Raw genomic sequence first — 25,583 nt, forward strand, 5'->3', positions numbered from 1 at the left:
TACTAACTTTCTGCAACATCTAGGTCAGTGATTCTCAGTCAAACCAAATGTGGCCTACCAAAGCTTCCTCTGTGGCCCACCAGCACACCTTAAAAAAATGTTTATAATTAAATTAATAAAAAGCTTTGTGATGCCTATCATTTGCCTATGACTTCCTTAGTAAGTAACTTACTGGCAGTGCTTCATTTGTAATGAAAGAGGTGTCGGGACTCAGTGCCAGCAAGCCCCTCTACAAATGAAGCACTGACTGGGCGACCAGAGAGTGGTAGCTTCCGGCTGGGTGCCCAGCTCTGAAGACAGCACAGCCGCCAGCAGAAGCGCCACCTTCAGAGCTGAGCAGCCGGGGAGTGGTGGCTGCTGGCCTGCAGCCCGGAGGTGTTGGGGCCAAACTAAGCACTGCTCACTGGATCGTAAGTTCTCGCGATTGCAACAGCTATGATTTAGCTAGGATGCCACCCATTTTTTTCCATCAGTGATGGAAATGGAGCCAAAAATGAATGCGAGGGGGAGTAACCATCAAAACTAGACAGTGAAAACTGAGCTTTTAACCCAAACTGGACAGCAGATTTTTTTCTTATGTCACCTCATTTAAATGAAAATCCTTTGCGTTTAATACGCCAAACCACTGTTTCCATCTGTACGGTCACCAGCTTCAAGCACCACTTTGAATCAAAGCACAGTAACTTCAACGTGGCCTGTCCTCCTGGCAGTGTTGCAAGATGTGACAAAACTGAAAATATGAAGTTTTTGTATCACACTTCAAATATTCTCACAACATCAACAACTATACAGGAAAAGCAACAGCTGATTTTTTTGGGATAATGTTGGTACTAGCTGAAAAGAAAAAGCCTTTCCTGGATGCCGAGCTTGTGAAAGAATGCACGCCAGAAATGGTGGAGTAGTTTTTTGACAGAGATAGAAATAAGGATGACCTTCTGAAGCAAGTTCCCCTGCCTGATTCCACAGCAGTGCGAAGATTGGAGGTAATTTATGAGAACTGTTTGTCAGCACTGATTTCCAATTTAAAAGTCTCTTGAAGTGGACAAATCTGTCAGATTTTATGACGGTATTAAGCACAAAAATTCTTGCTTGAAAATTTCACCATTAGAAATCTACACTACAGGACAGATCATTTTTGAAAAAGTAAAAAGCTTTTTTTGGGGGAAAAAAAGATTTAGATCTGCAGAAAGTAAACTTGCTTGTTACAGATGGAGGTCCCTCCATGACAGGGAAATAGAAGGTCTTTGCTCTGTAGTTTGGCAATGATACACCCCTCATTAAATACACTTCACTGCTTCATTCACCAGACTGTGCTGTGTAGTAAGTTATCTGGGGATTTGAAAAAAACAAACAAACAATGGGTATTGAGATGAGATTGGTGAACTGCATACATTTAATTTCCTGTTTGCAACATCGTCTTTTTAAATGTCTTTTTACAAGACATTTCAGAAAAATACAGTGACCTGTTGCAGCACAACCAGAGAACGTCATTAAGTAGAGGGTGCGGATTAGAGAGGTTTTGTGCGATTCAAAAATAGAATTTCTTTCAAACCACAAGACCAACAAAGCTTATGAGTTCATGGAATTTAGGGATGATGTTCCCTCTCCGTCACAGGTAGCTTTTCTGTGCAATATTATTGGTCACTTGAATTCCCTCAACTTGTAGCTCCAAGGCCATGCAAGCAGCCTTGCGAATCCTTTTGAAAAACTGTGCCTTTCAGAAGAATCTTGAAATCTTTCAGACTTTACAGGAAAGACGTTGCATTTTCCCACATTGCATGTTGTTGCTACCGATGAAAACAATGCAAGAATTCCTAAAAAAAAAATCTCATTGAAAATTTTAAAATTCGATTGAGAGTTTTAAAATGCCAAAGGATTTGCTTTTATTTGTTCCTGATCCAATTGTTGTCTCTGCTGAAGCAAAGAACACTCTTGATTCAGGTGATGAAGGTGCATTTCAGTTAGAAACTATAAGGCTCCAGAGCTCAGATGTCCTCCAAGGAAAAATTCAGAGAAGTGGGACTTTGTGATTTGTGGACTCAATATACTGACCAGTTTCAGAATAGCCAGAATCTAGTCATCTATCTTTTAACAATGTTTGGCTCAACATGCCTCTGCAAATATGGGTTTTTTACCATTAACATCATAAAAAAAAACCACCACCACAATCACCTTACAGGTCAGCATCTTCACCAGTGCATGTGCCTTGCCCTTATCTCCTACAAACCACTTCTCACAAAGCTTGCCAGAGATCATTGATGTCACCTTCATTGCCACAAACACAGGTAAGAACGTTGATTTATAAACTTTGTTAAAAGATAAAAACATTAATATTTGTTACAATTAAGATCTTTCTTGGCAGCTGGAGTTTGTTTTTTTTATTTTATTTTGTTAGTCTTCTGTGCAAATGGCCCACTTCTTGTCATAAAATTTTCATATCAGCCTGCGGGTAGATCTAATTGAGTATCACTGATCTAGGTTTTCTTTGTAGGTCTCCCATCAAATCTATCCCAACATCACACTAGCTCGTGAGATCTGATGCGATCACAGCTCAGGATCAAATGATAAACATTTAAGAAAAACAAAGTAAGTCAGAAATAAACATAATTAAGCCCAGCTTATCTTGGTTTTTGCAGAAGAAATATGGAAGATCAGTCTGTAAATGGTGGGTCATCCAAATACGACATGTTCAGTTCTGTCCCCTACATTCGCACTTACCATGTGGGCAAACAAGGTCTTCATTAAAATTTAACTCCTCTTCCTCCTCCCTCTTTTCTTCATTTGACTCATCTGACCAAAAGAAAAAGTAGATTGCACAGATACTCTCTGTAGTAGAGTTTGATTCTTTGGAGGAACTGTAACAATTTGCTTCCTTTTCAAATTGCTGCAAAATTCTAACACTAGGGAAACTTCAACAACAATATATCTTTAAGTTTATTGGCCCATTTCTCCAGTACCAGGGCAGGATTATACATTACAATATATTTTGAGTGCTCTGAAGTTCATGGAGCACTCTTAAGACTATCTTCGACACGAGACTACAAAGGTAGCATTCATTATAGCTAGAACACCTGGGCTCTTTGCTACTCCCAAATAGCTCAGATCAGAATTAACAGAAAAGTTACCACCAGATCACAGTGGAGGGAACAGAAATCTTACAGGCAAAATATTAGTCAGCTCTCTGCTTTGAGGAATCTGATCCAAACCAGATGTCCCCAGTGCGGCACCACGATAGCGTCATTCGAATGAGGCCAAGAACCACTCTGCTTGGAAGGCTTCAATGTGAGTAACTTGCAGATAGGATTGTGCCTATTTCTGTTTTGGAAAGTGCCTACAACACTGTGGGCAATACCTGAAGTAATAAAAAGTAACATGTGCTTACTTTGTCAAAGGACAGTTTTTACTAGTCACTCCCATTAGCTCTGCAGGAGAAAATAAAATGGATTGCACCGAAATACAGTTGACAACTGAAGCCTGTTTTACACTTGAAAGTCAAGTCATCACAGCTACAGCACTCGGGGGGGTGGGGGGGGGGGGTGTCACACCCTTATGTGCCATAGCTATGCCAACCTAAGCTCCAGTGTGGATACAACTAGGCTGATGGAAGAATGCTTCCATCAACTTAGCAATCATTGCTCAGGGAACTGGAGTTCCTACAGCCACAGAAAAAAACCTTCTATTGCTGTAGGAACCATCTACCTTACGCTGCCCCGGCTACGGTGCCCCGGCTGTGCTGTTGTAGCACCCATGGCCTATGTTCCAACTGCAGGACCAGATTCTACCTTCAGTTTTAACAGGGAATTAGGGATGTAAAATGTTAACCAGTTAACTGATAAATGCCTAATCCGTTTAAAATGGGGTTTACATGCCTAATGTGCCGGGCCCACGCCCAGGGTCCTTCCTGCCGGCCCTGTGCCTGCCCCAGCCTTGGCCCCTTTCCCGTCTGGGTCTGGGCACTGGGCAGCAGCTCGGACCCCGTGTAAAACGTGGGGGCGCTGCAGCACTCCCCCGCACTCTTAGTTCCTGCACCTATGTTGTGAACTTGCTAACAGTTAAATGTTTAACTGACACAATTTTAATAGTTTAAATGGTTACTTTTTAAAAACACTATTTACACCCCCAGTGGGATTACGTAGGTGTTGTGAGGGCAGAGTCTGACCTGCTGAAAACTTTCGGAAAAAAAAAATGTATTTGAAATTGCTCAAATATGGATCTAATATATGCTACTTTGTACTATAGTAGCACCGCAGAGTTATGAACACCTCGGAAATGGAGACTGTTCGCAACTCTGAACAAAATGTTATGGCTGTTCTTTCAAAAGTAACAACTGAATATTGACTTAATACAGCTTTGATCTTTAATATGCAGAAGAAAAATGTTCCTATCCCTTTATTATTTCAGTAGTTTATGTTGAACAGTACTGTATTTGCTTTTCTGGGGGGGGGGGTGGGGGACGACTCTACTGCTGCTTGATTGTGTACTTCCAGTTCCAAATGGGATGTGTGGTTGCCTGGTCAATGCATAACCCTGAGGTTCTACTGTATATATCATTCAGACCTGCTCAAAACAATCCCTACAACTAAAACAGAACTGCTAGAATGCTTAATCAATACTATAGGAACATCTGATCTATTTATCAGGTAGTGGGAGAAATAGAGTTGCTTGGTTTTAAACAGCTACCTTTGTTTTGTGCATCTCCATTCATTTTTCCATTACTCTGGTCTGCATCTTCATCTTGTTCATTTAACTGTTCCAGAGCCAACTGACGCCAACTCCGCAAGGATGACTTTCCAACCCAAAATCCATCATTACTGTGTAGAAAAAAAAGACTAGCATTTACAATACAAACTGTAACAGATTTACAGTTTTGGGCTCAGAATGAGAACCGTTACAATCTTTGTTGGAACAATTCCTGTTGATGAAAGAACTCTTCATGTCCTGAAGCTTATCTGTAAGCTCAAAAGCTCATCTCTTTCACCAACAAGAGTTGGTCCAATAAAAGATATTCCCTCACCCACCTTGTTTCTCTTATATCCTGGGACCAACACAAGCTACAACACTGCAAACAATTGTTAAAATCTCATTTTAGAATATTTAAATATCACTGACAACAGACTTGTGCAATGCAAACATTGGAAGGTGTCAGCACCACATACCCCTTTACTGTAATTTTCAGCAAGTTTGTGACAGTTTTATAATCTTCGTTTAATTGGTTTTTCAGTCGTAGTATTCGACACCTCTCTACCACACAATCCTTGCAAAGTGCTTTAACTAGAGAAACAAAAAAAGACAACACCATGTTACAAGAACACTACTGCTACACTTCAAAACAAACCTAAGATTTCTGCAAGTGCGGGCATCACCATTTCAAGGTGCTGTCAGTCAAGTGGGCTTAATGTAGTTACTGACCGTGACATTTTCTACTACATATGATTTAGACGGAAATACATGGTAACAGCTGAACTGGACCAAATTTAGATATAATTGTAGTAAGCTTTTGATGAGGGTGGATTTGTTCCTTTAGCATCCACATTTCTCATCACCTCAGTTTCATAAGTCTGCATTTCTGATATTAACAGTTTATATTTACTGCAACAAGCTTGAGAACAGCAGTATGTGTAGACCTAGGTAAGCCGTGCGTTTGAAAAGGACAGTTCAGAAATTTGCAATACCAGTTTTGCCATTCATAAAAAAACCTGTCACAGTATGCAAACATGCAACATATACACACTATGAATATACTTCCTAGGCAGTGGGCTGCTTGGGGGAAATCTACAGGTGAAGGAAGACAGTTTCTCTCCTTGGCCAGCACACCCTCACTTCTTTATTGCTCTGAGAACAGGGTTCCAAAATACTGGCTCATCAGCAGAAAACGATACAATACACGAGGCACTGTTTATACTGCATCTGTAGAAATAATGGGCCCAGGAGCTCCACCACTCCCCAATTTTAGGGTCTTTATACAAGTTTCCCACAGTATTCTTGTCAGCAAGTTAAGGAAGTATGGGCTGGATGAATGCACTATAGGGTGGGTAGAAAGCTGGCTAGATTGTCGGGCTCAACGGGTAGTGATCAATGGCTCCATGTCTAGTTGGCAGCCAGTGTCAAGTGGAGTGCCCCAGGGGTCGGTCCTGGGGCCGGTTTTGTTCAATATCTTCATAAATGATCTGGAGGATGGTGTGGATTGCACTCTCAGCAAATTTGCGGACGATACTAAACTGGGAGGAGTGGTAGATACGCTGGAGGGGAGGGATAGGATACAGAAGGACCTAGACAAATTGGAGGATTGGGCCAAAAGAAATCTGATGAGGTTCAATAAGGATAAGTGCAGGGTCCTGCACTTAGGACGGAAGAATCCAATGCACCGCTACAGACTAGGGACCGAATGGCTAGGCAGCAGTTCTGCGGAAAAGGACCTAGGGGTGACAGTGGACGAGAAGCTGGATGTGAGTCAGCAGTGTGCCCTTGTTGCCAAGAAGGCCAATGGCATTTTGGGATGTATAAGTAGGGGCATAGCGAGCAGATCGAGGGACGTGATCGTCCCCCTCTATTCGACATTGGTGAGGCCTCATCTGGAGTACTGTGTCCAGTTTTGGGCCCCACACTACAAGAAGGATGTGGATAAATTGGAGAGAGTCCAGCGAAGGGCAACAAAAATTATTAGGGGTCTAGAACACATGACTTATGAGGAGAGGCTGAGGGAGCTGGGATTGTTTAGCCTGCAGAAGAGAAGAATGAGGGGGGATTTGATAGCTGCTTTCAACTACCTGAAAGGGGGTTCCAAAGAGGATGGCTCTAGACTGTTCTCAATGGTAGCAGATGACAGAACGAGGAGTAATGGTCTCAAGTTGCAGTGGGGGAGGTTTAGATTGGATATTAGGAAAAACTTTTTCACTAAGAGGGTGGTGAAACACTGGAATGCGTTGCCTAGGGAGGTGGTGGAATCTCCTTCCTTGGAAGTTTTTAAGGTCAGGCTTGACAAAGCCCTGGCTGGGATGATTTAACTGGGAATTGGTCCTGCTTCGAGCAGGGGGTTGGACTAGATGACCTTCAGGGGTCCCTTCCAACCCTGATATTCTATGATTCTATGATTTTGCTATTTTACAGAAAGTTTATTTTTAAAAGTTTAATTAAAATATTAAAGTTTCAAGTTGTTTCTACCTAAATATACCACTTCCTTTTATTGTATTTGTTTAAGTGACTGCACAAAACTTCAAGGCACAAAGCAGAATCAAGATCTGAAATATATCCACCACTCATGTTCCCTAGTCAGCCTAATTATCTGTTTGACCATAACGAAGTAGTTCTCCCAAAAGCAGCCAACCAGAAAAATACAAGCAGGACAGCTATTTTGACCAAAGATAAAGCTACATTAGATTGACAAAGGATGCAAAACAGATTTCAATATACAAAAATTTAAATAATAAAAAAAAGCTTGCCATGTGAGTGTGTTTTATATCCAGATACTATGGTTTAATCTTACCATTTAGCCTTGGCCCCCCTCCATATCTCCTGTAGAAGTAGTCAGCCACATACTCAGATATTCTCTTCATAATTGATATTTTATCAGGGTGTAATTTGCCATGTGAACACAAGCATGCAGTGTTATCTATGGGTTTGGGAGGGGCAGATTCATCCAGCCATTTCTGTAACCATTCGAGAGAGACAAACTCATAAGGGCACCCTGGAAAAAAGTAAACATAAACAAACCTATACATTTCCACAAGTACATGATATAGGAGATGACATTTTAAAATTACTCTACTGTTCAACAGTACTTTTTTAAAATTAAAAAGTTTGTGGGGGAATCTTTCCCCCCCAAAAGTTAGATTCCCATTACACAATATTTTCAGACATGTAATTCTGTTTCCATGCCAATTCTGATCTTAATTATGCAGTTTTATATCATGGTGTCCCTTCTAGAAGTCAGCAGCTATGTGAAATTACATCTGAGACGAGAAACATTTTAAATTTAAATAGGAAACTGGCTTGTGCAGCCAGAGAACATTTTCAAACTGCAACACCTTTTGGCTACAGTAGCTTATTTTATTTCAGAACATTATAGGAAAAATGTGTAACCAAACCTTCCTACTGTTAAATTAGTAGAGAATGCAATGTAGTTAAATGCTCCATTCAGAAGTCTGTTTTCCTTAATGATGAGGTAAGTATGTAAATTAGAAGTTTAAAGTAATAATGTAGGAGTGTAATAAGGGTTAGTGTGTCTGATATATATTAACTATTAGTGACAAGGCGGGTGAGGTAATCTATTTTATTGGACCAACTTCTGTTAGTGAGAGAGAAGTTTTCAAGGCCAGAGAGAGCTCTTCTTCAGGCCTGGGAAAGGCACTCCAAGTGTCATCCACCTTGTCTCTCTTAATATCCTGGGACTGACACAGCTACACACTGCTAGATACATTAACTAGGATAGTCATAAGAGGACAGGATACAATTTTATAAAGAACTAGATCTCTGTCTTGAAAATCACACAAACCCCTATGTGCTTAAAGTACATTTAAAAAAAAGAGGGGAATCTAGATGATAAATGCTAGCAATTAACCCTAACTAGAACTACAGTGAATAAGTTTGTCTACTGCCTATATAATAGACGAATGGAAGCTTGCATGTGATATGCTGCCAATTTTTCAAATGCAGATTGTTGATGTAGCATTGCTTCCAAAACAGAGCCTTGTATGTCCATGTTACTGTTGAAGCACCGAACCAGTCACTCTTCTGAACAGCTCTGACATCAAACTTTTGATGATACATGTTCCCCAGAACAAGTTTTTGTTAAATATTGTAAGATATCAACAGTATCAATCAAGTTAACAAAAAGTAAAGGAGTACTTGTGGCACCTTAGAGACTAACCAATTTATTTGAGCATGAGCTTTCGTGAGCCACAGCTCACTTCACTGATGAAGTGAGCTGTGGCTCACGAAAGCTCATGCTCAAATAAATTGGTTAGTCTCTAAGGTGCCACAAGTACTCCTTTACTTTTTGCGAATACAGACTAACACGGCTGTTACTCTGAAACCAATCAAGTTAACCTGGATTTACAGGTTGCTTTTTACAGCATCAGGCAGGCAGAGTGCTATTTCTTTAGATTAGACTGTAAAGTCTTGAGACAATGGACTATCTTTGTGTTCTGTGTCTGTTCAACACCCAGCACAATAGGGACCTGGACCATAACTAGGGCTCCTAGGTGCTACAGTAATACAAATTAAACAACAAATGGGAACTACTTCACCAAATTTGCTTCATCTATCAGATTTACCATAATGCTCAATTTCTGCATTTTGCGTGGAAAAATATTTTTGATATTTGAATGCCTGATCCATGCTGTCCAAGTAGACAACGAACCATCAAAATAGACTCAAGAGCAACAGGATATCTCAGTAATGATGCAAGATTTGGCTGTAAGGAGGAAACTATGAAAATATCAAGCAAAAAAAAAATTTTTTTTTAAAGTCTAGGCTATTCGTCAAAAATTAGCATTCAGAAAAAGCACGCAGACCCCAAATTAAAAAAAAACTTATACTGAAGGAGAAGCTGACTCAAAATTTCACAATACTAACAATTTAAGATTGTAGCAATTTCTGTTTTGTTTGTTAAACAAGAAATGCTTTTCTACACATTTACAAAATACATAGGTGCAATTTCTGGGGGACCTGAGACATACCAGCACAGACACTAGAAGGAATGAATGACTTTATATAAAATACTTGAGTCAAATATCTTGATACAAAGTCACACTGATGACACATGCAACCCAAAACAACTTGGCTATATCATTACAGAATTTTACAAAAAAAGCAAATGGAAATGTAATTAACAAATTGCTATGAAATGCAACAGCAGCAAAAAGCTGAACTCAAATAATGCTTTTTCTTATTTTCCATTAGTGACAATCATCTTTGGGTTCCAAGATAGATTTAATTATATACCGAGCAACATGTGTTGATTGTGGGAACAAAGCAGATTTACTTCTGCACACCAAATCTAGTCAATATTGAAAAGATAATCACTGGCATTTCTAAAAGAATATTGGAAAATTAACGGGGGGGAGGGGTGAAGAGAGAGAGGGAGGGAGAGATCAGGAAATTAAATCCACCTAGCTGATGCATCAACTACACTTCTGAAATTTCCCTGCTAGATGTATTTATAAAGTGACTATGAGAAGCTGGATTCTGTTTCCCCATAATCTTAGACCTCAAACTGTTCTTCAGCACATATCAGCAGCTTCTACATCTCAGGCAATGATACTACATAAATATGGTTTATCTGAAAAAGTGTAAGCTTCACTATTGCTATATTGTATTTACTTTACATAAAACGTGGCCACAATCTCTGGAGGATTTATTTAAACCATTTTTAATGTAACAACTTGGGACAAAAAAAATCCCAATTCATGCAACTGAAGGAGAAACTCAGACCACCACCTTGACTTCCAAAAGGTAAGCAGCATGAGAGTGCACTGTCTGGAAACCTGTCACAGTGACATTTACTCCTTATATAAATGTCCATATATCAATAACAAACGATTCTAATTATGTTTAGAAAGCCAAAGTGACAGAAAGTTACTTGTAATTCTTGTTCTCCAAAAGTGACCCATATCTGTGAAGATCATGCCCCATATCCTTGATTTATCAATGGCACTTCAAAAATACATTCAGAACATGGACCCAACAGTGGGGAATCTGGTGTGAATGCCTGCTTTCACACCACAGGTTTTCATTAGTTTTAGGCATAAATGACAGAACTTTAAGTATCCAAGTTTGAAAATTAAGAATCTGAACAGAAGCGACTGGATATTTAGAGGTGCCGAGCTCTAGATGCAGCTCCCACTGACCTAAAGTTGCTGGTGCTCAATACCAAGGAAAGAAACATCAGGCCTTATATTTCGGTGCCTTAATTTGGAATCAAGTGCTAAATTTTGGGCATCCAAGTCTGAAAAATTTGGCCAAAGTATTTTATGAACTAAACTGAAATATCACAACACTCTACTTGCTCTTTTTACAAAAAGGAGTTACAATCTTAATTGAAAACTACTGAAAAAGTTTCTAGGAGGCGTGTGTTTTGGATAAATACTGTCTATATAAAGTAACCACAGCACTTGTCTGTACCCTCACCCCATGGAAAACTGAGGAGAGAAAGGAATAAATCAAACTTCTAGTATTTAAAAAATGTGTAAAAGGCAGTAAGTAAAAAGTGGAAAGGAGTGAAGAATCAGTCAGTGACAACTTATTCATGGGACACACAAAGCTCTGGACAGAGTGACTCCTGGGAGAGAGCTGGTTAGAAATTTTCTGATGCAACTTAGTTTCACCAGAAAATGCCAATTAACAGAAGTGAAATGTTTTGCTGAATCCATTACAATGGCTCTCAGGGCTGCTAGGCTCCCCATTCTGAAGCAGTAGCACTGGGAGCCCCATCTGGGGCTAGGACTCTTGGGGTTGCTAACTTTCCTTCTCTGTGGCAGCAGCCTTTGGAGCCCAGGCTGAAACTGATATTCTTGTCAGTTTCACGTTGACTATGCAGTGGTGGCAATGGGTAAACCAGGGATGGCCAACCTGAGCCTGAAGAGGAGCCAGAATTTACCGATGTACATTGACAAAGAGCCACAGTAATATGTCAGCAGCCCCCCATCAGCTCCCCCCACTCCCAGTGCCTCCCGTCCACCGGCAGCCCCGCCGATCAGTGCCTCCCCTTCCCTCCCCACACCCCCCAATCAGCTGTTTTGTGGCCTGCAGAAGGAGGGGGAGGGGGTCAGGGGGAGGAGCTAGGGCATGGCAGGCTCAAGGGAGGGGGTGGGAAGGGGTGGAGTGGGGCAGGGCCTGTTGCGGAGCCAGGGGTTGAGCAGCGAGCACCCCCCAGCACATTGGAAAGTTGGCGCCGGTAGCTCCAGCCTCGGAGCCGGCGCCTAGACAAGGAGCCGCATATTAACTTCTGAAGAGCCGCATGGGGCTCTGGAGCCACAGGTTGGCCGCCCCTGGGGTAAACTCACAAGAATGTAAATTTCCCATATTTCTATTCTGGAACACCCTATTTCAGTGTTTTTATTACATGAAATGTTGAGGGTGCTTTCAGTTCGTAAGAAATTTCAGTAAAATCTGCTTCCATTCCAAAATACAAAAATTTTCTTGCAAACCAAAACCCCGCATTTTGGCCACCCCTAACATGGAATTTTTTTAGATAAAAGCTTGCCTACATGGAGTTTCTAAGTGTCTGTAAGAATTAAATTAATGCCTTTCTGGCAAAAGGTTGAATGAATGTGTGACTTATTACCTGCTGATTCACTTGGATCAACAGCACCAAAGCATGCAAGTGACCTGGATATGCAGGATTACCTAAGTTACTTCCTTCTCAGTGCTACCAATCAACAGGGAGCTGAGCTGTTCACAGGGCAGCAGAAAATGGATGTATGGTGGTACAAGGGAAAAGTACAGGAGGGTGACTGACAAGGGCATCACTGATGGTGAGGGAGTAAATCAAGAAAGAGGAAGACGGGGGAGACGGCACCAGTGGCAGTTATAATGAGGAACAGGAAAAACAAGAAAGAAAAAACAACAAGGAGTCCGGTGGCACCTTAAAGACTAACAGATTGATTTGGGCATTTTACCCATTTTCGTGGGTAAAAAAACCAGTTCTTCAGATGCATGGAGTGAAAATTACAGATGCAGGCATTATATACTGACACATGGAGAAGGGAGTTACCTGACAAATGGAGAACCAGTGTTGACAGGGCCAATTCGATCAGGGTGGATGTGGTCCACTCCCAATAATTGAGGAGGTGTCAATTCCAGGAGTGGCAAAGTTGCTTTTGTAATTAGCCAGCCACTCCCAGTCCCTATTCAAGCCCAAATTTACGGTGTTAAATTTGCAAATGAATTTTAGTTCTGCAGTTTCTCTTTGAAGTCTGTTTCTAAAGATTTTTTGTTCAAGTATAGCTAATTTTAAATCTTTTATAGAACGTCCAGGAAGACTGAAGTGTTCTCCTACTGGCTTTTGTATATTAAACACCACCCTATACCCGAAACCTACTGACTGCTATACTTACCTACATGCCTCCAGCTTCCATTCTGGACACATCACACGATCCATTGTCTACAGACAAGCGCTAAGATACAACCGAATTTGCTCCAATCCCTCAGACAGAGACAAACACCTACAAGATCTTTATCAAGCACTCTTACAACTACAATACCACCATAGGGAAGTGAGGAAACAGACTGACAGAGCAAGACAGGTACCCAGAAATCACCTACTACAGGACAGGTCAATAACAGAACAGAAAAATAACAGAACAGCACTGGCCCTAACATATAGCCCCCAGCTAAAACCTGATCATCAATGACCTACAACCTATCCTGGAAAACAATCCCACACTCTCACAGACCTGGGGAGGCAGGCCAGTGCTCGCTTACAGACAGCCCCCCAACCCGAAGCAAATACTCACCAGCAACTACACACCACACCACAGAAACGCTAACCCAGGAAGCAATCCCTGTAGCAAACCTTGTCGCCTACTCTGTCCCCATATCTACTCTAGCGACACCATCAGAGGACCCAACCACATAAGTCACACCATCAGGGGCTCATTCACCTGCACGTCTACTAATGTGATATACGCCATCATGTGCCAGCAATGCCCCTCTGCCATGTACATTGGCCAAACCAGACAGTCCCTACGTAAAAGAATAAATGGACACAAATCGGATATCAGGAACGGTAACATACAAAAGCCAGTCGGAGAACACTTCAGTCTTCCTGGACATTCTACAACAGACTTAAAAGTAGCCATTCTTGAACAACAACAAAAACTTCAAAGAGAAACTGCAGAACTAAAATTCATTTGCAAATTTAACACCATTGATTTGGGCTTGAATAGGGACTGGGAGTGCTGGCTCACTACAAAAGCAGCTTTGCCTCTCTTGGAATTGAGACCTCCTCCTCAGTTTTTGGGAGTGGACCACATCCACCCTGATCAAACTGGCCCTGTCAACACTGGTTCTCCACTTGTCAGGTAACTTGCTTCTCTTCATGTGTCAGTATATAATGCCTGGAGTGAAAATTACAGATGCAGGCACCTGAAGAACTGTTTTTTTACCCATGAAAGCTTATGCCCAAATAAATCTGTTAGTCTTTAAGGTGCCACCGGACTCCTTGCTGTTTTTGTGGATACAGACGAACACGGCTACCCCGATGCTTGACACCATGAAGAAAGAAAAAGAAAGTAGGTTGTGGCAGAAAGCGTTAAGGGAAAAAGCAACACTGATCATGCAGCCCCTACTGCAGTCTTAAGTGTTGGTCAACACACAGTTCGCCTTCTCTCCTAAGGCTATTGGTTTTTCCCCCATCTAAAAGCTTCTAATGATATGCTCTGATCATGAACTCATGTGCTAGCATATATTAATGTGGCACTAATGATCTGGAAACCAACAGCATATCTGAAGAAAAAAGGGAATGAACTTTTGGGGAAAGGCTCCTACAGAAAATTAAACACTTGCAAATTTTAACTAATGTTTACAAACTCAAACCTTCCAAATCTTGTTTAGTTACTTTAAAATCAATAGCAGCAGGAAGTCTGAGTGGATAGAGAATGAGTGGATGTCAGTGTCCTTCTCTACCGCCCAAAGTCTTACAATAGGTACCACAAACACCAGAACACAAAAGGCTATGAGGAAAAGGGGAGTAACACCCACTATATGAAGTTATACATAAAAGGGAAATAGGATTAATTTAGTGATTTATTTACAAAGAGTACTAATCTTAACAATGGTCTACTACAAAATACTACCAGAATATCTTACAGACCAGCTTCAGCAGGCAACCTTTGGTAGAGCTCCTTCACCTCTTCATGTTTGATTTTGCCTCTGACCACGCTTTGTTTACGCATATCTGCCATTTCGTTACACCACTCTTCAAACTTGCAGTTATCGCGTTCGACTAGCTCCTGCAGAAAAGCTATGGAGAAAGACAGAAAACAGAAGTACTAGCTACCACTAACCCTACTCGGTCTTAAAAACAAAAAGATGGCCAAAATTAAAGTCAATTATGCCAATTTTCCCAGTGAGCAGTAATATCCAATGATAACAACCCCCAGCTTAAAGGTTTTCTCACACAAATAATGAAATACAGAGTCTTTCTAAAAGTCAAGTGCCTGGATAGCCCTTCTCTCCAATATTCACATTTCAGTATTTGTGCCCATATGGGTAATTAAATGTAAAGGAGACATGGGATGCAAATGATTTAATACTGCCCAACAAAATTTACTCTGGAGGACATGATACCTGCAGTGTTTTAGAATATAAACCTTTGATGCATGACAAATACTTTTTGCATGTTTGAAAGGATTACCAATAATGTACTATAATATGTTTCAGAGTAGCAGCCGTGTTAGTCTGTATTCGCAAAAAGAAAAGGAGGACTTGTGGCACCTTAGAGACTAACCAATTTATTTGAGCATAAGCTTTGTGAGCTACAGCTCACTCCATTGGATGTTAATCCCACTAAGGAAAAAAGCAGCAACAGTTTTTGTACAGCTGTAATGGTGAAGGGCTGCAGACCATGAGCGCACCAGGCTCTTTCAGAGATGTCCCTACTACTCTTTGAGGCCCCTGGTTTCATTTCCTTGCCTCCCACTCATCACAGCAAGCCACAGGTCCCCTAGCTGTTCTTCTCTATTTCTCTGGAGCAATGGTTCTTCCTACTGAGATGCAGAAAACCTGGGTCTTCAGTCCCAGTAGCACACCAGAATCCTTAATGCCACCTACCAGAGAGGCCACCAACAAGGATTTGGGGGCACGTATAAAATCTTAGTGATCCAGGTTTTACATGGTTCAGTGATAAGCACAGAAAACTATTAAGAACTCCTGTGGATTAAAGGGAACAGGCAGGGAAACTGAAAGGCTGCTGATTCAAGTGAAAGGGGAGTGTGACTAAGTTTTAGTGTCACGAGTGAAATAAAATACTTCAGAAGAAAAGATGGAAAATGTGGGAATGATGGGAATTCACACATAAAAGAGGAAGGAAAGGGAGGAAAAATAAGTGAGGGTGTGCAATAACAGGCTTAACACAAAACAGATGTAGCAGTCAATTAATAGTGAAAAGAGGACAAAGGGGAAAGACAGAAGACCACCTACATACTTACAGTAATGGTATAAAAAAGGTGCAAAATATTTCCTGTGAAATTTTCTTCTACATTTAGAATTTTTTAAGAACTAACCTGTTTGAGAAACGTGAACTGCATTTTTCATTTAGATACCATCATGACAGGTACTATGCAAATCTCATAGAATGTTCTTAATTTTAACCTTAATGCTAAAAAAATTATTTGTTTCTGGGACAGTGAATTTAGTTCAATACATTCAGGCTGACCCTTTCACTTTTATGACTGCTAAGTCATCATGGCATGATAGCTAGGGCATGAGGCCATGACTCAGGTGACCCAAACTGTATTCCTGCTATCTGTAGGACTTGCTGTGTGGCCACGGGCAAGTCAATTCACTCCAACACCTTACTCCCCCCGCCCCAAAAACAGGAGTAACAACTCCATGCTTAGTGCCCCACGAAGATTAATTACTATTCATATATAGTGCTTTGTTAGGTATTATTATTAAATCCACTCGCCAATTGGATTCCCACCTCCCCAAAGCTCTAAGATAGGCCATGAATACGTAAATGAAAAATCCTTGAATGGCCTGCACTCTTACATTTCTTATGCCCTTTGTTCACATTAAGAGAAGTAACAAGTACTTGCGAGGCATAGCAGGCCATTCTGACAGAAACAAGAAAACTGAGCCACTGTCAAATATCAGGACTGCCCACCCTCATTACAGTATATACACCACTGACATCTTATAGCCATCATTATTTAGCTTTATGCTTACATTTAAGACATAATTAGTTTAAAATTAAAATGAGAATCTGGCTGTGGGCACTAATTATTCAAAGCCACTTTGACTGGCCAGCTGACCATTTTGTGACTACATGCACAGACTCGGCAGTCAACAACTGGGTCTACTTCAACACACACAATAAAGCCTCACAACTGTTTTGTTACAAGAGTTCAGGTGGTAACGTTGATGGGACAAGGACACTGAGCTGTTATGGGCGTGAAATTTTAAACGTACTCTCCTTCATACACAGAGTCAAACTGTCATTTGAACTGCAATGTGATATCCTTTCAGACACGCCACTGTTTTTTGCATCCGATGAAGTGAGCTGTAGCTCACGAAAGCTTATGCTCAAATAAACTGGTTAATCTCTAAGGTGCCACAAGTCCTCCTTTTCTTTTTGCGAATACAGACTAACACGGCTGCTACTCTGAAACCTGTTTTTAATGAAAAAGCTAACTGGGGGGTAACTTGCCAGTATTCTAAATTATTTTGTAAAAGAAGGTGAGAGAAGACTGGCTGTTGGGCCACAAACTGCTGCTGAAAGGCTTTTAGAGGGGGAAAGGAAGAGCACAATAGGGGTGGAAGACAAAAGGTTAAGAACTACAACACAAATACACCTCTACCCAGATATAAGGTGGGTTCACAAACAATACAGTAAAGCTCCAACACACTGCTGTGAGCAGCACGTTAAGGGAGCTGGGCCGGGCTGGGGCCAAGGGGTTGGATAAGGGGCAGAGGGTCTGGGAGGCAGAAGCTGTGGGGGGGCACTTTTGGGGGCCCTGCAGTCCCAGAGCAGCCTGGGGGATTAGTGGGGGGGCCGGGAGCAGCCCGCTCCGCTTCCCTCGCCCCAGCCGTGTTGCTCGGGGGAGGGGGCTTGGGGGAAGGGATTTCCCCCCCCCCCCCCGCCCTCACCAGCAGTGGCGGAAGTGGAGCAGCCCGGCCCCAGCCCACCCCACTCCGCTAGCTACCAGCCACAGTGCTCTGCTTCCCGCTGCAGGTGAGTGCGGGACCTTTCCCCAACCCCCCGCCCCCCCCAACACAGCTGGGGCTGGGGCAAGGGAAGCGGAGCAGGCTGGGGCCGCATTGCTCCACTTCCTGCCGCCGTTGAGTGCAGAGGGCATCCTTTCCCCCAACCTCCCTGCACTCACCAGCGGCGGGAAGCGGAGCACCGCGGCTGCGTTGCTCCACTTCCCGCCGCTGCTGGTGAGTGCCTGTTAGGGGGCATGGGGTGTGGATAGGGGTCAGAGCAGTCAGGGGACAGCGGGGTTGGGTAGAGGGTAGGGTCCTGGGGGTGATTAGGGATGGGGGTCTCTGGAGGAGGTGGTCAGGGAACAAGGAATGGGGGTCCAAAGCAAGTTCGATATAACACGGTCTCACCTATAACGCTGACTCCCGAAGACCGCGTTACATCAGGGTAGAGGTGTATATTAAATATATAGATAAAAAGGTATGTATGGACTTCTTGCTCATATTTTTTCCACTTTCCTAGGAACTATTTTTCATAGTGGAAGAATACATTGCAAAACTTAATTCTTTAAAAAAGTTATGTATACATTTAGCAAGTCAAATAGAAACAAATATCAATAAGCCACTGCTGATGCACGTATCAGGACCAGGAGTGACTGGTACACTACGCAATAAGTGTATTAGTTATAATTACCAGTGCACTATGGAGTGAGTGCTTATTGCTGGAATAATCGTTGGATCATTTAAGATAAGCTTTTATTTTACTGGACTCAGTGCTGCAAAAAGTATTTAAGAGGAAGTGCTAATTTCCCTCTGGAACTGACCCAAACAGACTTACGAGGCCTCGCTATATCTGACAGGAATAGGTTTGAAAAGTCCAAGTTCACTTACTTGGGACTTCTGCTGTTAGAGATTTTTCCCGTGTTTGCAGTCGGTACACCAACATGTAAGCATTTCGAGAGCAGTGAGTTCCTTTCCCACACTTGGGTTTACGAGTTTGAGACTTAGAAGGCTCTGCTGAGGTACAGAAGTCAAAAAATAATAAACATGCATGCCAACATATTTATTCTACTTTAACGGGGAATATCACATATCCCATTTCAATTCTTCCCTAACACATATACACTACCTCCAACCTCGCCAGAACTTTTCTCCAACGTAATACGGACAGTTTGTCCTGCATATTGTGTACACAGTCTTATCAATGCAGATTTCCTTATACCAAATAACACTGTCTAATGCTTACTTAGATTGTGTTGCAGAGAATTTAAACATTGTTTTATGCACATAACAGAAACATGTCCTTTCCCACGACATGACACCTATAAATAACAAAGTGCAGTGCAGGAAATAAAGAGTTATTCCAGAGTGGCTGGTTCCAACTTCCACCTTTAAGAGATGGAAAAAATTTGGCCATATAATACCAACCAATATTTCTCAATCTGTAATTCTATCTTAATCTCCAGTCTGTCAGAAAAATGAAATTTACAAAAATATGCATATACATTTGCAATTTTAAAAACAAAGTTTAAAAAAAAAAGTAAAGGAAAAACCTGCTTATTATCAAACCTTTAATACAACACAAAGAAAATACTGTAGGCATATATTGTTATTTCTTGGGAAACTCCACTACTACACTGATAGGCCACAAACACTTAGCCCTCCAGCATAACAATCCACACTTATTTGCAAGTCAGCCCCCCATGCAGGGCCAGAGTTCAAGAGTGTTTCCCTGCAGCAGATAAGCAGATCTCCAGTACCTGAAGCAGAACTCCTTCCACAGCTATATACGTTTGGGATGGCATCTGCTCTTATAGGAGAAAGAACCCTGAACTCAGGGCTTGGGAGGAGCTGGGAAAATCACTAACACACACTGAACAAAGTTTGTATTTATAACTCTTTGCACATAAAAGCTCCAAAACCACAAATATTAATCAACATACTTAACTTTAAGACCCCAAGTAGTTCTACTGACTTCAGTGGGACTACATCTGTGCTTAAAGTTACGCATATGCATGAGACTTTGTGGGACCCTGGCTTAATATTGTTTGTGATCTGAATGTTTTAACTTACTGTTACAAGTAAACCAACGAGTAACCAATGAGGCTAACAGAACAAAGATAAAAGAAAACCATTTTTCTGTGTTTTGCGATTTGACAGCACTGTGTATAATCAGCTTCATGAGGGTCAATTTCATCACTCATGCACTAAGCATGACAAAAATCACAGGTCTAGTGGGAGTTCACATACATGCTCTTCACCACTAACTTTACCAACAACAAGCAGCAAAGCTGAAAACTAAGAGACATCAGATAGGTGTGTGCATGGAGGAAGTCGGGGGGTGGGGGGGAGAGAGAGGAAGGCAGGGGAGGTCTGAGCATGTTTGGTGTTGTTCTCAGGGTTCCCCAGAAGAACCTTATACAACAAATGATGGATCAGGTAAAAAATAGATTTAAAAAGTCCTAAAGGCCATATTTATGGTGCTCTGTCAGAAAACTGAGGGCCTTTTAAGTCAGTCAAGAAAACTTCCCTTTGTACAAGCATAGCCTCAACTCTTTGAAAAAGGGATTTTTCTGCTTGCTTTTTAGATGAGAAAAATCTGGTCCGACACTTCCCTGCTTTTGTTAAAGCACTAGAATGACTCTGCCCAAGCCTACAAACCCATCCTGAGAAGTACTGAGCACCGACCCACTCACTGAAGTTACTCACAGTCACAGGAATTTGCCGATTCAGGCACTCAGACTGTTAGTTCAGAACTCAATAGCTCCTCCACATCAGCTGCAAGCAGAGCAAGCTGAAGCTCTTCAGCAAACTCAGGGAAGTCAAGACCAACAATGTCAATGTAAACAGATATGGGGGGGGGGGTTGGAAGGGGGCGGGAAGAAGAGGAAAAGAAGTGATATAAAAGATAAAAATATTATGTAGTTTTTGCTCCAAAAATGTTTTGGTTTTGAGATTTATGAAAACTTTTCAGTTCCCCTTCAAAAAGATGAACAACCTCCTCAGTGGAAGTAAATATACAAAAGGTAACTAAAAATAATCTTGCTCTCTAATAATAAAGCCTCATTCTGTGTGCTGGGTTGGGAAGAAACAGCTTTGCATACATTTTACCAATACGCAAGTTAATGATTTGTTTAAAAAATGGTTGTCTAGGTGGATATGCACACTACTTGCCATATTACAATCTATAAGAGAACTGAAGTAAAGTCAGTCATCACCAGGCCCATAAGACATTCAACAATCAGATGGGGTTGGGGTGAGGGTTAAAAATTGGCTGCAACTAATCAAGTTGCAATTTCATTAGTTACCCTTAAAAAATGTTAAAAAGTTATGACTGCAAATCACTCAATACATATATCAGGGCAATTGATTTAGCCTCCATGTTTTTGGTGAAAAGTTATTTTAAAAGGGCACTCACAACTTAAAGGTTTTACCTAGATCTTCCTCAATCCCCAGTTGCAATTTCTTCCCCTCCATCTTTTCTATGTCTTCATCATTAAACTTGTACCATTCACCAGTCTGAGGGTCTTTCACATGAGCAATGTAATGACCAGAATATGCACTCACTCCCCTGTGTATAAGAACTGCACTAAGTTCATATATATAGACACCATCTGAAAGAGAACAGGCAGTTTTTTAATCCACCAGAAAATACAAAGAACACAAGCAGCAAAAAAGTTCTTTTAAGAACCGTACCAAGACTTACTTTATACAAGACGTATACACAACACAGCATAATTTTTTTCCCTATTATTTCCCAAAGAGAGCAGCAGCACACACGTTGTGATGTATACATTCTTAACTCACAAATCTGGTAGCCAGAGCTCCAAACAGTTTGAAATTTAGCAATTTTTGTTAACGTACCTAAACTCAACTGCTGGTTTATCAAATGAGGACAAACACTGCTTAAGCTTCCATTTTAAATAAAAAGGTTAATAGCCAGAAATGACTTATTCATTAGCACAACTGTTTTAGTTGTTTTCAGCTAGAGGACAGGTTCAGGCAAGATCTTGGCAGCTAATGGCTGTATTAGTACAATTAGTCAATTAATACTTCATGTATAACTCACCTTTTTGTTCCATAAAAGGTTCCATATCAAGCAATTCAGAAAAGCCAATGTAAGTATTCAACTTTTTCTTATGGCCAGTTTGTCTATTCAAAAACAAATTACAAGACTTTCATGTACAAGTATTCAATGCAGCAAGGAGAGTAAACATCTTTTTGCATATTTAATCTAAAATTTTAATTTGCAAATCACTACTGTATTTAACAGATGAGACTACTGGATAGTTAAATGAACTTCACACTGAATGCATCCGATGAAGTGAGCTGTAGCTCACGAAAGCTTATGCTCAAATAAATTGGTTAGTCTCTAAAGTGCCACAAGTCCTCCTCCTCTTTTTGCGGATACAGACTAACACGGATGCTACTCTGAAACAAAAAATTAAGTGCACAGATGCTCAAATTCATATCATGTAACTCAGTTCAGACTTGCTGAATAGAACCAAGTTGTATGAAGTAAAAGCCAAAGCAGAGAAAGTAACTACAAGCATTTCCGAGTGACCAATATCCTTCCTAGGTTTACAACACATATAGGTTAGGTCACTTACCTGTCAAACACAAAACGCATCAGCTGCAAGTTGAGTGTACATGGAAGACTAAGCAGCCTGATCTTCCTTGTTGCATTTTGTTTACTCTGACAAGTTTCACAAAAGTAACGATTGTCCCCTTCTAACTTTTCTTCCTGACCAAGAAAAAAAGGAAGGTCATCAGTACATGTTACAGAGTGCAACATTAATTCTATGCTCAGCAGAGTTATTTGCTGCGGCCCACCAAGCTCCCCCTGGCGCTCCCCCCGCCCCCCGAGGTGCCCCCCCCGTCCCCCGAGTTATTTCCTGTGGCAGCCGAACTCCCCTCACCTGCCATCCCCGTCCCCCCCCAGTGCACCACTTCCCCGCTCCTCTGCCTACCTCCAGCGCTTCCCACAGCCAAAGCAGCTGTTTGGCAGTGCTTAGGGTTTTCCAGGACGGAGAGGAGAGGAGCGGGGAGCTGCCCACTCAGGCGAGGAGACAGAGAAGACGCCGGGAATTGGGGAAGGGGTTGGAATAGGGGCAGGGAGGGGGTGGGGACTCACTGAAGGGGTGGAGTGGAGGCGGGGCCGGGGGCAGCAGGGTGGGAGGTGTCAGTGATGCGGCCCTCGGGCCAATGTACTAGTCCTCATGTGGCCCTCCTGGTGATGTGAGTTTGAGATCCCTGCTCTAGCCTGAGATTCAAAACTATATATAGATACCAAGTTAAAATGTGAGAGTTCTAACTATATCATTCAAGCTGTATTCCAAAATACTTTGGAGTGATAGTACAAGACAGCATAGAAGATACTGAAAGCTCTGGATTCACCACCCAGTAAAGTTATCATAGTTATTAATAGGCAGTCAGTCTGAGGAAACCACCTGAGTTCAGTCTGGAAGACATAAACCCCAGTTGCAATATCAGGCAGATTATCAAAATTGCCCTCCACAGTACAGAGAGATGTGCAAACTTGGCTTCTACCAGAGAGATGGTGGAAAATTCTAATTTAATGAGGTCACATAGGTAGTGTGGCATGGCTGTATGGCCAGAATGAATAGAAAGCCATATCTGAGCAATGAACATGCAATGAGACCCATGTAGATGGATCCCTTCCCCCATGCTGAGCCACATTAACTCCAATGTGGATCAGCAAGGGCCAAATGTAAGCAAGAAGGCTTGCCTTTTAATTGTAAGGCAAACCTTCAAGCCCAAGTTCATTGTTGCAAGGCGGAGATACGGTAGTCTTGGGGTGTGGTAGCCTCCTAATGCATCTCTTAGATTTGCAGACATGTAGTTGTTTGCTTTTTATTGTAGAAGGCCTTTCACAAGCAAAGCAACATGTTGGTCAAGCAAGTCACCCTGCTTCACCAAACTATTGGACTAATTACAGAGCAAAAGACTAAACTTATAATTAACTTTGCCCTTAATATTTTTAATGACTTTCGTAACTCAAGCCTTAAACACCCTGAACCTGAGTTCTAATCAAATTTTAAATATGCATTAAAAGCAGACGTAGGTGTTGAGGCTGCTTCTCCAGAGCCACCAGCCAATATTTTAGTTTTTAAAAAGCTCTGCAGTTGACAAGCCAGGGAAGCAAGGGAAATGACCATACACACAGAGTGCTACGAACGAAAAAGCAAACAAACTGAGAAATACTTTCTAATCTTTCAGTTCTAGTAATTTTAGATGGAATATTTTCAGAAAGATGTCTCTCTTTAATTGCCATTATTTTACCATTAACACACTCCTTGTTCTCTGACTTCATTAAAAGTTTCATTTGAATTAGGAGTACAGGACTGGGCCCACATTTAGGATAGAAAACCCAAATTGTTACTCGTCACCCCGCTGAGTAGATTCAAAGCTCTGACCACTAATTGTGATACCATGTTGAAAATTAAAGCACTTCTTGAACAAAAAGGGAAAAACTTAAACACCCTCTCAACAGGCAAGGAGACTAATGCTTTGTGGGTGCTACGGAAACAGTAGGATTCCATAGGAATTGGTACCTTAAGAAATTCTGTGATACAGTCTGTCAACTGCTTGTGCCCTTGGATATTTAACTCCAGTTCATAAAATTTCGATATGAGTTTGGACTCCCTGCCACACTGGTTACAGCTAGAATTAAAAATAAATTAAAATAGATCAGTACATGTCTTAAAGTGTCAGTCATTTAACCACCAGAAAACTTTACTGCTGAAGTTCTTCCTCTGATTGTTAAACTAGGAGAGAATGGATTAAATTATCTCCAACACTCTGTTTCCAAGATTGCACGGGTCACAGAAGAGGACCTCGTACAGAGAGAAGAGAGCATCCAGCAGGAAGTAAAGAAATGCCCATTTACAACTGATCTTTATGCTATGTTTCAAACATAATTTACAATTCCACTACTGGGAAACAAAACAAGCATTGGGGCACCATAATACCACATGTTCTAGATATGGGGAATTAATCCACATAATTAAATAATTCAGGTGGCTATTTATTTGTGAGTTACTTTCCTTTACTAAAGGATGAATTACAGAAAAATAGATAAAATGTAGAGTGTTAAAAATTATGCAAACAGTCTTATTTTTAAGAAACTCAAGATTTTAAAACACACTGAAAACATTTTTTAGTTTAAAAATAATTTAACAAAAGTCACCTTCCCTTCTGCTAAAGATTAAAAAAGAATGGCTCCTTCCCACTCATGCCCTTCTCTCCCCCACCAAAAAAAAGTCTTCAGTATTTGTAGGAAGATGACCAGAAGAATAGGCAAACACACTGAGCAAGAAAGCACCACTAGAGAATTAAAGCAACTACTTACACAGTGACATATGCATACTCTCCGCAAAACTGCTTTTGAACAATGTTCCGTACATCTGGATTTTTTTGTTTAGACAAAGTATCCTCTAGCAGTGACATGAATAGCTTTGAAAATTCCTGGGCATCCTAGAACAAAACAGCAATACTTGGTAATATACTGCAACTCAAAAGTGGAGTCAGAACCTACCTCTCTAATTTACTGAATTATGTCCGTGATGGAGACCCACATACCAAATTACATGGAAGTGTACTAAGGAGCATGATGAATAGAAAAATACAAGTTAAGAGGGCTAAGAAAAAATTGAACTTGAGTAAAGGGAACGTAAGACACCTAGCATGAGAATACCAGC

General features: G+C 41.3%; 1 protein-coding gene across 3 annotated transcripts in view; it reads right to left on the bottom strand.

Moving 5' to 3' along the window:
• The window catches only part of USP48 (ubiquitin specific peptidase 48), a 56,907-nt gene that overhangs the window by 22,805 nt on the left and 8,519 nt on the right, over window positions 1-25,583 (bottom strand). For 2 of the 3 annotated variants that reach the window (XM_077837549.1, XM_077837551.1), the window contains 11 exons: window positions 25,235-25,359; window positions 24,438-24,546; window positions 22,473-22,606; window positions 21,932-22,014; window positions 21,297-21,476; window positions 18,754-18,879; window positions 14,813-14,962; window positions 7,484-7,684; window positions 5,157-5,271; window positions 4,681-4,811; window positions 2,719-2,790 (listed from right to left, as the gene is read on the bottom strand). In XM_077837549.1, the coding sequence (XP_077693675.1) occupies window positions 2,719-2,790; window positions 4,681-4,811; window positions 5,157-5,271; window positions 7,484-7,684; window positions 14,813-14,962; window positions 18,754-18,879; window positions 21,297-21,476; window positions 21,932-22,014; window positions 22,473-22,606; window positions 24,438-24,546; window positions 25,235-25,359 (1,426 nt within the window). The remainder of the gene's footprint in view (window positions 1-2,718; window positions 2,791-4,680; window positions 4,812-5,156; window positions 5,272-7,483; window positions 7,685-14,812; window positions 14,963-18,753; window positions 18,880-21,296; window positions 21,477-21,931; window positions 22,015-22,472; window positions 22,607-24,437; window positions 24,547-25,234; window positions 25,360-25,583) is intronic. The other variant, XM_077837550.1, reaches the window with a different exon arrangement.

Source organism: Eretmochelys imbricata, chromosome 18 (genome assembly GCF_965152235.1).
Source record: "Eretmochelys imbricata isolate rEreImb1 chromosome 18, rEreImb1.hap1, whole genome shotgun sequence".
NCBI classification, from domain to species: domain Eukaryota; kingdom Metazoa; phylum Chordata; order Testudines; family Cheloniidae; genus Eretmochelys; species Eretmochelys imbricata.